We start from the raw sequence: 12,500 nt of genomic DNA on the forward strand, positions 1-12,500 counted from the left end.
GCTAATAGGAGTACACTATTGCCCCCCCAAAAAAACACCCAAAAAGTGCCAGCAATACTCCATTTACATGTCCTGACCTGATTTTTAACAAGTATTAGTGATATTGTTATTACAAGCGCTAACACAGAGAAACTATCAATCAATCAATCAATCAATGTTTATTTATATAGCCCTAAATCACAAGTGTCTCAAAGGGCTGTACAAGCCACAACGACATCCTCGGTACAGAGCCCACATACGGGCAAGGAAAAACTCACCCCAGTGGGACTACTCTGCTATATTGACATATTGAGCTGCTGCATCGCCTCTGAGTTGGTGAAAGTGAATTCTACATGATAAATCATGCCTCTCACCTGGATAGTAGAAGGTTGTGGACATAATCTGACAAGTTGGTCAACTTTGACATCCAATTTAGGGCAGAAAGACACGAAAAAACACTTTTTTTAACCCTTTGTGAGGATGATGATGAATTGTTGATGTAAAGGGGAAGATATAAACATCCCATCAGTCTTTTTCCCAGTGAGAGCAGACATTGTACAGTAAGTGATTGTTTAATTATGTTTGCATATCTTGTTTAGCTCTTGGCAATACTGCTACATGATGTTTGACTAAAGCTGCATCTGTTTAGCACACAGCTTTTAAAACTTGTATATCATCCTTCTTATATTCAGGCTCAAAAATAGAAGTTTTTCGATCATCATTTGTCCCAAAGTAGTATTTGTTGTCTCTCATAAAGTCTGCCATGTTTAGTAGTCATGTTGAAGGAAAAGTGAACGTTGTGATGCGTCTGTGAAATTAATACTTAAAATGATGAAAATATGTAAATATGACATGTTATTATGAATGTTACTACATTGCATTTATACTTACAGTATAATGAAAACATGTAAATATTGCATTTCATTATGAATGCTACTACCTTAAATATATACTTACAGCATGATGAACATATTTAAATATTACATGTTATTTGTTACTACATTACATATATACTTACAGTATGATTAAAATATGTAAATATTACATGTTATTATGAATGTTACTAGATACTACATATATACTTACAGTATGATGAAAATATGTAAATATTACATGTTATTATGAATTTTACTACATTACGTACATACTTACAGTATTATGAAAATATGTAAATATTACAGGTTATTATGAATGTTACTAGATACTACAATTGTACTTACAGTATGATGAAAATATGTAAATATTACAGGTAATTATGAATGTTACTAGATACTACATATATATTTAGAGTGTGATGAAAATATATGGATATTACATGTTATTATGAATGTTACTACATTGCATATATACGTACAGTATGATGAAAATATGTAAATATGACATGTTGTTATGAATGTTATTACATTACATACAGTATATACTTACAGTATGATGATAATATGTAAATATTACATGTTATTATGAATGTTACTACATTGATTGATGTTATTATGAATATTATTACATTACATATATACTTACAGTATGATGAAAATATGTAAATATTACATGTTACTATGAATGTTACTACATTACATATATACTTACAGCATGATGAAAATATGTAAATATTACATGTTATTATGAATGTTACTAGACACTACATATATATTTAGAGTATGATGAAAATATATAGATATTACATGTTATTATGAATGTTACTACATTACATATATACTTACAGTATGATGAAAATATGTAAATATGACATGTTGTTATGAAGGTTATTACATTACATACAGTATATACTTACAGTATGATGAAAATATGTAAATATTACATGTTATTATGAATGTTACTAGATACTACATATATACGTAAATAAAAACCTTGATGGAGGTTTTTTAAGAGCGCTTTATAAGCGGAATAGAGCGACCTTTGCTAGCGTTTATTTACGACTTAGAATGCATCAAAAATAGAAAAACATCTGTTCCTGTCTTAAGGATGGTGAATGATAAACACCATTCCAAAAATAAAATGCAGTTCCCCTTCAAGGCTCAGACAGAACCCCACAAATAAACCCGCCACATTTCCCATCAACCCCAAAAGTCACGTCTTTGGTCAGCTTTCAGCCAGAAAAAACCAAAGTGTCAGTTTTTGATGTGAGCCCGAGGCCTGGATGACAAAAGGATGTTTGTGTGCTGCATCAATGGATCCTAATCAATCACGTGGAAACATTCTAATAGACTCACACGTGCACTTTACTCGTGGACACTTGTGTAGGCGTCTGCCCTTTTGTCCAAATGACCTACAAACACTGTTAAGTGCATAAAGAAATATGTCTTTATGAAAGTGTGTCTAGACACACTTTCTTACAATAACAATGTAGCTTATAAATAAAGCATTGTTGGATATTGATTTGATTATTTTTAGAGTGACGTTTAGGCAAAATAATGGAATTGCATTGTTAGCCGCCTTGTGCAAGCAGTTTTTCCCTCTTTAGAAGGCACAGAAAGTTCTTGTCTCACGGAAAGATTGTGGATGGTGGTCTCAGTTCCTCAAAAAGTGCAGTTTTGCTTCCACAAAAGACGAACGAGAAGGTCTGTAATCCGCTCTGGCTTTAATCCCCACACTTAGAAACTGTACGAGCAGCCGAGCTGTTGAACGTTGAAGTGTTGCTGCCAGCCGCTTAAACACACGCCGAAATAACGCCCGGCTTTGGGCGGATTGAAGCAATTATTGGAGCCCTTCTGAGCGGAGATGTTGGCAGACATCTGCAGCACTTTGTGGCCCAGCTGCTCTGCCATGCATACCTGAACATCTCTTACTTCCTGGCTACTATCAAACGCTGTTGCCATGGTTACCACGTGTGTGTGTGTGTGAGCAGCTGGCAGGAGGTCGCCACACCTTGCTATCTCATCACCCCCACACTCACTTCAATGGCCTTCTGTCAGGCCGCGTGGCCCCGCCCACTTTGTGACACAGGCCGTGGAGTCAAGGTTCAAAGGTCACAACCTTGACATGCAACATAATCAGACGACATCGGACGATACCAAAAGCAACCATCTTCTACGCAAAACCTTTATATTCAATTTCACTTTTTTCTTGTTTGTCAGCGTTGTTGTTTGTTAATAAACGCTTTTAGTTGTAAGTGATTAGTGATTTGTATTCACTAATATTTACCAGTCTTTGTCTTTTATTCACAGTCCTTATGTGAGACAAGAACACATCTGTTTTTATGTTTTCATGCATGCTAAATCGTAAATAAACATTAGCAAGAGTCAGCTAACCATACGTTGTAAGTATATATGTAGTATCTTGTAACATTCATAATAATATGTAATATTTACATATTTCCATCATGCTGTAAGTATATATGTAGTATCTAGTAACATTCATAATAACATGTAATATTTACATATTTTCATCATACTGTAAGTTTATATGTAATGTAGTAACATTCATAATATGTTATATTTACTTATTTCCATCATGCTGTAAGTATATATGTAATGTAGTAACATTCATAATAACATGTAATATTTACATATTTTCATTATGCTGTAACTATATACGTCATGTAGTAACATTCATAATAACATGTAATATTTACATACTGTATCTTCATCATACTGTAAGTATATATGTAATGTAGTAACATTCATAATAACATGTAATATTTACATACTGTATCTTCATCATACTGTAAGTATATATGTAATGTAGTAACATTCATAATAACATGTAATATTTACATATTTTCATCATACTACAAGTATATATGTAATGTAGTAACATTCATAATAACATGTAATATTTACATATTGTCATACTGCAAGTATATATATAATGTAGTAACATTCATAATAACATGTAATATTTACATATTGTCATACTGCAAGTATATATATAATGTAGTAACATTCATAATAACATGTAATATTTACATATTGTCGTCATAATGTAAGTATATATGTAGTATCTAGTAACATTCATAATAACATGTAATATTTACATATTTTCATAATTTTAAGTATTCATTTCAAAGACTCATCACAACGCTCACTTCCCCTTCAACAACAACAAGACTACTAATCATGGCAAACTTGATAAAAGACAAATAAGACTACTTTGGGACAAACGATGATTCAGCAACTTTTATTTTTGATCCTGAATACAAGGAGGATGATCTACAAGTTTATAAGTCAAACACTAAGCATCATGGAGCAGTATTGCTAAGTGCTAAACAAGATGTATAAACATAATAAAACAACCACTTACTGTACAATGTCTGCTCTCACTGGGATAAAGACTGATGGGATGTTTATATCTTCCCCTTTACATCAACAATTCATCATAATTCTCACAAATGGTTAATGGTCTGTCTCGCCATCTCCGGCTATTTAGCTCTGCTAAAAGTAGTCCCTCTGTGTTAGCCCTTATAATAACAATATTGCTAATACCTGCTAATATTCAGATCACGACATGTAAATGGAGTATTGTTGGCGCTTTTTGGAAAAAAAAATTATTAGGTTTTAAGGGAGTAATAGTGTGTAGCTGACTTTTGCTAGAGTTTATTTACAACGTAGAATGCATAAAAAAGTGCAGTTCCCCTTTAAGACATATTGTTGATCAACTGAGTGAGGTTGTCAGAACTTTTTGAAACGTAGACAAAAGGTAGCAAAGAGATTGGTTGGCTAATAATGCTGTGCTGTTAGTCTGTCTGCCACACACACACACACACACAGGCGATGACATCACTGTCTGTGTCACCTGACCACACCTGTTGGTTTTGAGCAGCTCAAAGTGACGTCTTGGCTTCTGGCCATGATGACAAATGTTTGGGCTCCTTCATGTTGAAATAGGGGGGCGGTCGCACCTGGGGGGGCACAGTGTGATGCCGTGTGACCCCAGGAACAGGCTTTATCAGTATCATGCTTCATTATACCCGACTTCCTTCATTGGATTCATAACATAAATCTGCACAAATGGTTTAATTCATTTTGTTTTGTAGGTTAAAACGTTCAATTTTAATTGATTATTGACTTCATTTAATTGTATTTGTCGGTATCAAATGCTTTAGGTCGGTCAAAAAAGGTGTATAGTTTAATACAGTGGTCCCCAACCACCGGGACGCGGCTGACCGATTGGTACCGGGCCGCGCAAGAAATTAAAAAAAAAAAAAATGTACATAAAAAACACAATATATACATTATATATCAATATAGATCAATACAGTCTGCAGGGATACAGTCCGTAAGCACACGTGATTGTATTTCTTTATGAAAAAAAAAATGAAAAAAAAATCCCCCCCCCCCCGGTAACTTTTCAAGCGTTGACCCCAGCTACAAAAAGGTTGGGGACCACTGGTTAAATACACCCCCATACCATCACAGATGCTGGCTTTTCAACTTTGTGCCTATAACAATCCGGATGGTTCTTTTCCTCTTTGTTCCGGAGGACACGACGTCCACAGTTTCCAAAAACTATTTGAAATGTGGACTCGTCAGACCACAGAACACTTTTCCACTTCGCATCAGTCCGTCTTAGATGAGCTCGGGCCCAGCGAAGCCAACGGCGTTTCTGGGTGTTGTTGATAAATGGCTTTCTCTTTGCATGGTAGAGTTTTAACTTGCCCTTACAGATGTAGCAACCAACTGTACTTACTGACAGTGGTTTTCTGAAGTGTTCCTGAGCCCATGTAGTGATATCCTTTACACACTGATGTCTCTTTTTGATGCAGTACCGCCTGAGGGATCCAAGGTCAAGGGCATTCGATGTTACGTGCAATGATTTCTAACCTTTTGATGAAATTACGGACTGTAGATGGTGAAATCCCTAAAGTCCTTGCAATAGCTGGTTGAGAAATGTTGTTCTTAAACTGTTGGACAACGCATTTGTTGACAAAGGGGTGACCCTCGCCCCATCCTAGTTTGTGAATGACTGAGCATTTCATGGAATCTACTTTTATACCCAATCATGGCACCCACCTGTTCCCAATCCGCCTGTTCACCTGTGGGATGTTCCAAATAAGTGTTTGACGAGCACTCCTCAACTTTTTCAGTCTTTTTTGCCACTTGTACCAGCTTTTTTGAAACATGTTACAGGCATCCAATTCCAAATGAGCTAATATTTGCAAAAAATAACAACGTTTTCCAGTTTGAACGTTAAGTATCTTGTCTTTGCAGTCTATTTAATTGAATATAAGTTGAAAAGGATTTGCAAATCATTGTATTCTGTTTTTATTTACCATTTACACAACGTGCCAACTTCACTGGTTTTGGGTTTTGTACAACACTTTATAGACAAATGATACTATTTATAGTCGCGGTAGACCACGCCAAATGTTTTCTTCTTTAACAACAAAAGGAAATACTTGAGAAGACTAATGGATCTAACACAGTTGGTGTTTGTTTACCAGGTGGTTCTTGAAGTTCCTTTTAGATTCAGGCTTAAGAGTGGGGGTGGGGATGTTGTTCTTGTCTCCTGCTTTTTCATAATTAATGCAGGATTCTCTGCCATCAAGAAAGACAACGAGCTGCATGTATTTCCCTCCTCTTTTACTTCATCATTCGAATTGATTAACATTCTTGTTGAGGGTCTGCTAGATCAGGGCCGTTTGTGGCCCACAGATGATTCTAAAAATAATATTTTTTAAAAGTGGAATAAAAGAAAAAAAACATGTGAGATATAACAAGAAAAAGTAGCAATGTTGACTCTAATATCACAAAGCTGCCATGCAGGTCTTTTTAAAAATGTTATTTAAAACTGTCATTGCTCAACAAATAATAAAAAATAGAGATCTAGAGATTTAAGTGTTCGAAGTAAAAATACTGTATTTTGATGTATGACTTGAACACTTTTATGAGTGGGACCCTTTTGGATCCCCACAAACATAATAAAACAACCACTTACTGTACAATGTCTGCTCTCACTGGGATAAAGACTGATGGGATGTTTATATATTCCCCTTTACATCAACAATTCATCATTAGCTTCAGAAAAGGGTAAAAAAAAAAAAAAAGTATTTCTGGCCATATCCGGGTGTAAGTTGGATGTCAAAGTTGACTTCTATCCAGGTGAGAGACATGATTTATCATCTAGAATTCACTTTCACCAACTATGGGGCGATGCGGCAGCTCAATATGTCAATATAGCAGCATAGTTCGCTCTGCTTAAATAGTTCCTCTGCGTTAGCGCTTATAATAACAACACGACTAATGCTTGCTAATATTCAGGTCACCTTTTTTTTTAACTGCTTGTTCGAAAAATAATAATGAATCAAATTCAATGTTATGAATTATTGACCTATTTAAGGCTCCGATTACTTCACATCAAATATTCCACTGTGAAAATTTTTTGGGGGAAAATGTTGCACATTTTGTGATTTTTTTCAATAAAAACCAGGATTTTTTGGGGGAAAAAAAAACAACTTTCTGGCAACGGATAGATCTGAAGTGTTGAAAGTTAAAAAATATATATTAATATTAGGGCTGCAACAACTAATCGATTAAATCGATTGAAATAGATTATAAAAATAGTTGGCGATTAATTTAGTCATCGATTCGTTGGATCTATGCTATGCGCATGCACAGAGGCAATTTTTTTATTTATGAAAAAAATGTTATATATATATATATATATTTTTTTTTTTTTTTTTTTTTTTTTTTTTTTATAAACCTTTATTTATAAACTGCAACATGTACAAACGTCTGAGAAACAATCATCAAAATAAGTATGGTGCCAGTATGTTGTTTTTTTTCAATAAAATACTGGAAAGGATAGAAATTTAGTTTGTCTCTTTTATTCGATTATTAATCGATTGATCGAAGTAATAATCGACAGAATAATCGGTTATCAAATTAATCGTTAGTTGCAGCCCTAATTAATATATGACTTATTTTCAACACTTTAATGACTGAGACCCTTTTGGGTCCCTGGGACCTTTAGTGTGATTGTTTTCTAAACTTGTCATTGCTCAAAAAATAATAATGAATCCAAATCAATGTTATTATGAATTATTGACCTATTTAAGGCTCCGATTACTTCACATCAAATATTCCACTGTGAAAAATGTTTTTGGGAAAATGTTGCACATTTTGGGATTTTTCAATAAAAACAAGGTTTTTTTGGGGAGGAAAAAAAAATGTTCTGGCAACTGATAGATCTGAAGTTGATCTATAGATATTTAAGTGTTGAAAGTTAAAAAAAAAAATTAATATATGACTTATTTTCAACACTTTAATGACTGAGACCCTTTTGGGTCCCTGGGACCTTTAGTGTGATTGTTTTCTAAACTTGTCATTGCTCAAAAAATAATAATGAATCCAAATCAATGTTGTTATGAATTATTGACATATTTAAGGCTCCGATTACTTCTCATAAAATATTCCACTGTGAAAAATGTTTTTGGAAAAATTTTGCACACTTTGTGATTTTTCAATAAAAACAAGGTTTTTTGGGTGAGGAAAAAAAAACTTTCTGGCAAGGATAGATCTGAAGTTGATCCATAGATATTTAAGTGTTGAAAGTTAAAAAAAATATATTAATATATGACTTATTTTCAACACTTTAATGACTGAGACCCTTTTGGGTCCCTGGGACCTTTAGTGTGATTGTTTTCTAAACTTGTCATTGCTCAAAAAATAACAATGAATCAAAATCAATGTTATTATGAATTATTGACCTATTTAAGGCTCCGATTACTTCACATAAAATATTCCACTGTGAAAAATGTTTTGGGGAAAATTTTGCACATTTTTGATTTTTCAATAAAAACAAGGTTTTTTGGGGGAGGAAAAAAAAAACTTTCTGGGAACGGATAGATCTGAAGGTGATCTATAGATATTTAAGTGTTGAAAGTTTAAAAAATATATTAATATATGACTTATTTTCAACACTTTAATGACTGAGACCCTTTTGGGTCCCTGGGACCTTTAGTGTGATTGTTTTCTAAACTTGTCATTGCTCAAAAAATAATAATGAATCCAAATCAATGTTGTTATGAATTATTGACATATTTAAGGCTCCGATTACTTCTCATCAAATATTCCACTGTGAAAAATGTTTTTGGAAAAATTTTGCACACTTTGTGATTTTTCAATAAAAACAAGGTTTTTTTGGGGAGGAAAAAAAAATGTTCTGGCAACTGATAGATCTGAAGTTGATCTATAGATATTTAAGTGTTGAAAGTTAAAAAAAAAAATTAATATATGACTTATTTTCAACACTTTAATGACTGAGACCCTTTTGGGTCCCTGGGACCTTTAGTGTGATTGTTTTCTAAACTTGTCATTGCTCAAAAAATAATAATGAATCCAAATCAATGTTGTTATGAATTATTGACCTATTTAAGGCTCCGATTACTTCTCATAAAATATTCCACTGTGAAAAATGTTTTTGGAAACATTTTGCACATTTTGTGATTTTTCAATAAAAACAAGGTTTTTTGGGTGAGAAAAAAAACTTTCTGGCAAGGATAGATCTGAAGTTGATCCATAAATATTTAAGTGTTGAAAGTTAAAAAAATATATTAATATATGACTTATTTTCAACACTTTAATGACTGAGACCCTTTTGGGTCCCTGGGACCTTTAGTGTGATTGTTTTCTAAACTTGTCATTGCTCAAAAAATAATAATGAATCCAAATCAATGTTTTTATGAATTATTGACATATTTAAGGCTCCGATTACTTCACATAAAATATTCCACTGTGAAAAATGTTTTTGGAAAAATTTTGCACACTTTGTGATTTTTCTATAAAAACAAGGTTTTTTGGGTGAGAAAAAAAAACTTTCTGGCAAGGATAGATCTGAAGTTGATCCATAAATATTTAAGTGTTGAAAGTTAAAAAAATATATTAATATATGACTTATTTTCAACACTTTAATGACTGAGACCCTTTTGGGTCCCTGGGACCTTTAGTGTGATTGTTTTCTAAACTTGTCATTGCTCAAAAAATAATAATGAATCCAAATCAATGTTGTTATGAATTATTGACCTATTTAAGGCTCCGATTACTTCACATCAAATATGAGACTTTTGTGTGATGACTGAGACCCTTTTGGGTCCCTGGGACCTTTAACGTTCACCAAAACTGAGGGGAGCCCTAATGAAAAACATCATATGGGGGTTGCCAAGGTCCTCACTGACAAGGTTGTCCTCGTCCTCCGCAGGGCAACCAGATGCTGGAGCTCCAGAGGAACCAGCTGCGTGACGACATCAAGGAGTACAAGTTCCGGGAGGCTCGTCTGCTGCAGGACTACACGGAGCTTGAGGAGGAGAACATCTCGCTGCAGAAGCAAGTCTCCGGGCTGAAACAGAGCCAGGTGAGGAGGCGTTGGTGTTCATAATCATACAAAACTCAAAAGGGACAGGAGAGATGCACAACTGGACAAAGAATAAAAACTATTTCACACACACACCTTTTTAAGCCACGCCCACTACTTTTTAGGAAAATATTTGTCCATATATTAGTCGCATCGGACTATAAGTCGCAGATATATACGTTGTGAAATGAGTTATTTACACAGAAATATTCTGTAAATGTTTATTTACATTAATTGTTTCCAAACAGTAACAGGGCAGTAAAACGGCTGATCAAACAAAACAGAAGTCATCGTCATGGACCCACTCCAATGAAGCTAAACAGACTCAATAACTCCTCGGTGACGTTTTGGTGTATTTACTTGTGAAAATGAAACAATACGAAAAGAATGCCGTTGTGAGTTAATAATACTAACACAGACACTCGTAAACGTGTTAGCATATTAGCTAATGCTAACGACGCTAGCTTGGTTACGATAGCACGTACAAATACGCATGAAAACACTCCTACAGACATCACACATGTTTAAGTAAGTAAGAATGTTTTTGTTATATTGTAAAACTTACAAACGTTGCTCGGAGTGATGAATAAAGAGTAGAAATGCTATGGATGGCTAGAAGACGGGAGGGGAAAAAAATAAAACACTACCCTTAAAAGGGAAGGACACCTGCAGTGACTGAAATCGTCCAGAAGATGGCACCAAAGCACAAACAATAAAACACTTTTTAGGTGTAATTGCTTGGGTTTTTTTGTTTTTCATTTCTGTTATGGCTGTTTTTGGAGAAAAATCCATATAAGCCACAGGGTTCAAAGTGTAGGAAAAGAGTAGTGGCTTATTATCCCGAATTTACGGTACATACGGGCCGATTATCAGGGCCGATATTAGGCATTTTGACGTATACAAAAAGAATGCCGTTGTGAGTTAATAATACTAACACAGTAAACGTGTTAGCATATTAGCTAATGCTAACGACGCTAGTTTGATTGCGTTACGATACCACCGTGCAAATTTGCATGAAAACACTCCTACAGACATCACACACGGGACGCTTTAGTAAGCAAGAATTGTTTTAGTTATATTGTAAAACTTACAAACGTCGCTTGGAGTGACGAATGAACAACCCATACGAGTAGAAACGCTACGGACAGCTAGAAGACTACCCTTAAATGGAAGGACACCTGCGGTGAACAAACTTGTCCATAAGATGGCGCCATAGCACAAACAATAAAACAATTCGTTTTGTTGTTTTTCTAACTATTTCTCTGATGGCTGTTTTTGGAGACAAAGCCATATAAGCCGCAGGGTTCAAAGTGTAGGAAAAAAGTAGCAGCTTATTGTCCGTATTTGATGATACATGTGGCGAAGTTGGTAGAGTGGCTGTGCCAGCAATCGGAGTGTTGCTGGTTACTGGGGTTCAATTCCCACCTCCTACCTTCCTAGTCACATCCGTTGTGTCCTTGGGCAAGACACTTCACCCTTTGCCTCTGATGGCTGCTGGTTAGCGCCTTGCATGGCAGCTCCCGCCATCAGTGTGTGAATGTGTGTGTGAATGGGTAAATGTGGAAATAGTGTCAAAGCGCTTTGAGTACCTTGAAGGTAGAAAAGCGCTATACAAGTATAACCCATTTATCATTTATCATTTATGAATGGGTAAATGTGGAAATACTGTCAAAGCACTTTGAGTACCTCGAAGGTAGAAAAGCGCTATACAAGTATAACCCATTATCAGTGCCGATATTTGGCATTTTGACGTATACCTGTATCAACCTTTTTTTGTATCACTTTTTGGCCTTCTTTTCTTTTCTTTTTTTTTTTTAAACCACTACAGAACTACATGAACAGATGCAATATATGCACATATAATACCAATATTTAATATACCAACAAAATAATTAGAAGTAGATCAATAATAACCACTGCGCTACCACCAGACCCACCCCCATTCTCTCCCTGGTCGCTTGTACAGAACGTTTTCTTCCGCTCACCTGTCAATATAATTAAAAAATTTGTGCCGGGAAATCCAGTTTTTGTCCTTCTTTCCCGGCGCCTCCGCAGTCCCGATTTGTTTGTTACTCACTACGACAAGCCTCCGTCCGCAGCACTCGCAGCGTGGCGCTCCGTTAATGAAAGGAGCGCCACGAGTTTCATGATCAATCAAATAACGCGAAGACGACAGAAAAGATATTCAAACTTTGTGTAAATATCTTGACAAA

At 34.9% G+C, this 12,500-nt stretch overlaps 1 protein-coding gene across 3 annotated transcripts in view; it reads left to right on the top strand.

The window, feature by feature from the left end:
• LOC133653465 (protein bicaudal D homolog 2-like) overlaps positions 1-12,500 on the top strand; it is a 101,817-nt gene that overhangs the window by 67,086 nt on the left and 22,231 nt on the right. For all 3 annotated transcript variants that reach the window (XR_009826726.1, XR_009826727.1, XM_062052758.1), the window contains exon 3: positions 10,135-10,287. Coding sequence is in view for 1 of the 3 variants with exons in the window: in XM_062052758.1 (XP_061908742.1) it covers positions 10,135-10,287 (153 nt within the window). In the remaining 2 variants the exon portion in view is untranslated. The remainder of the gene's footprint in view (positions 1-10,134; positions 10,288-12,500) is intronic.

This window comes from Entelurus aequoreus, linkage group LG07, assembly GCF_033978785.1.
Source record: "Entelurus aequoreus isolate RoL-2023_Sb linkage group LG07, RoL_Eaeq_v1.1, whole genome shotgun sequence".
Classification (NCBI taxonomy): Eukaryota; Metazoa; Chordata; class Actinopteri; order Syngnathiformes; family Syngnathidae; genus Entelurus; species Entelurus aequoreus.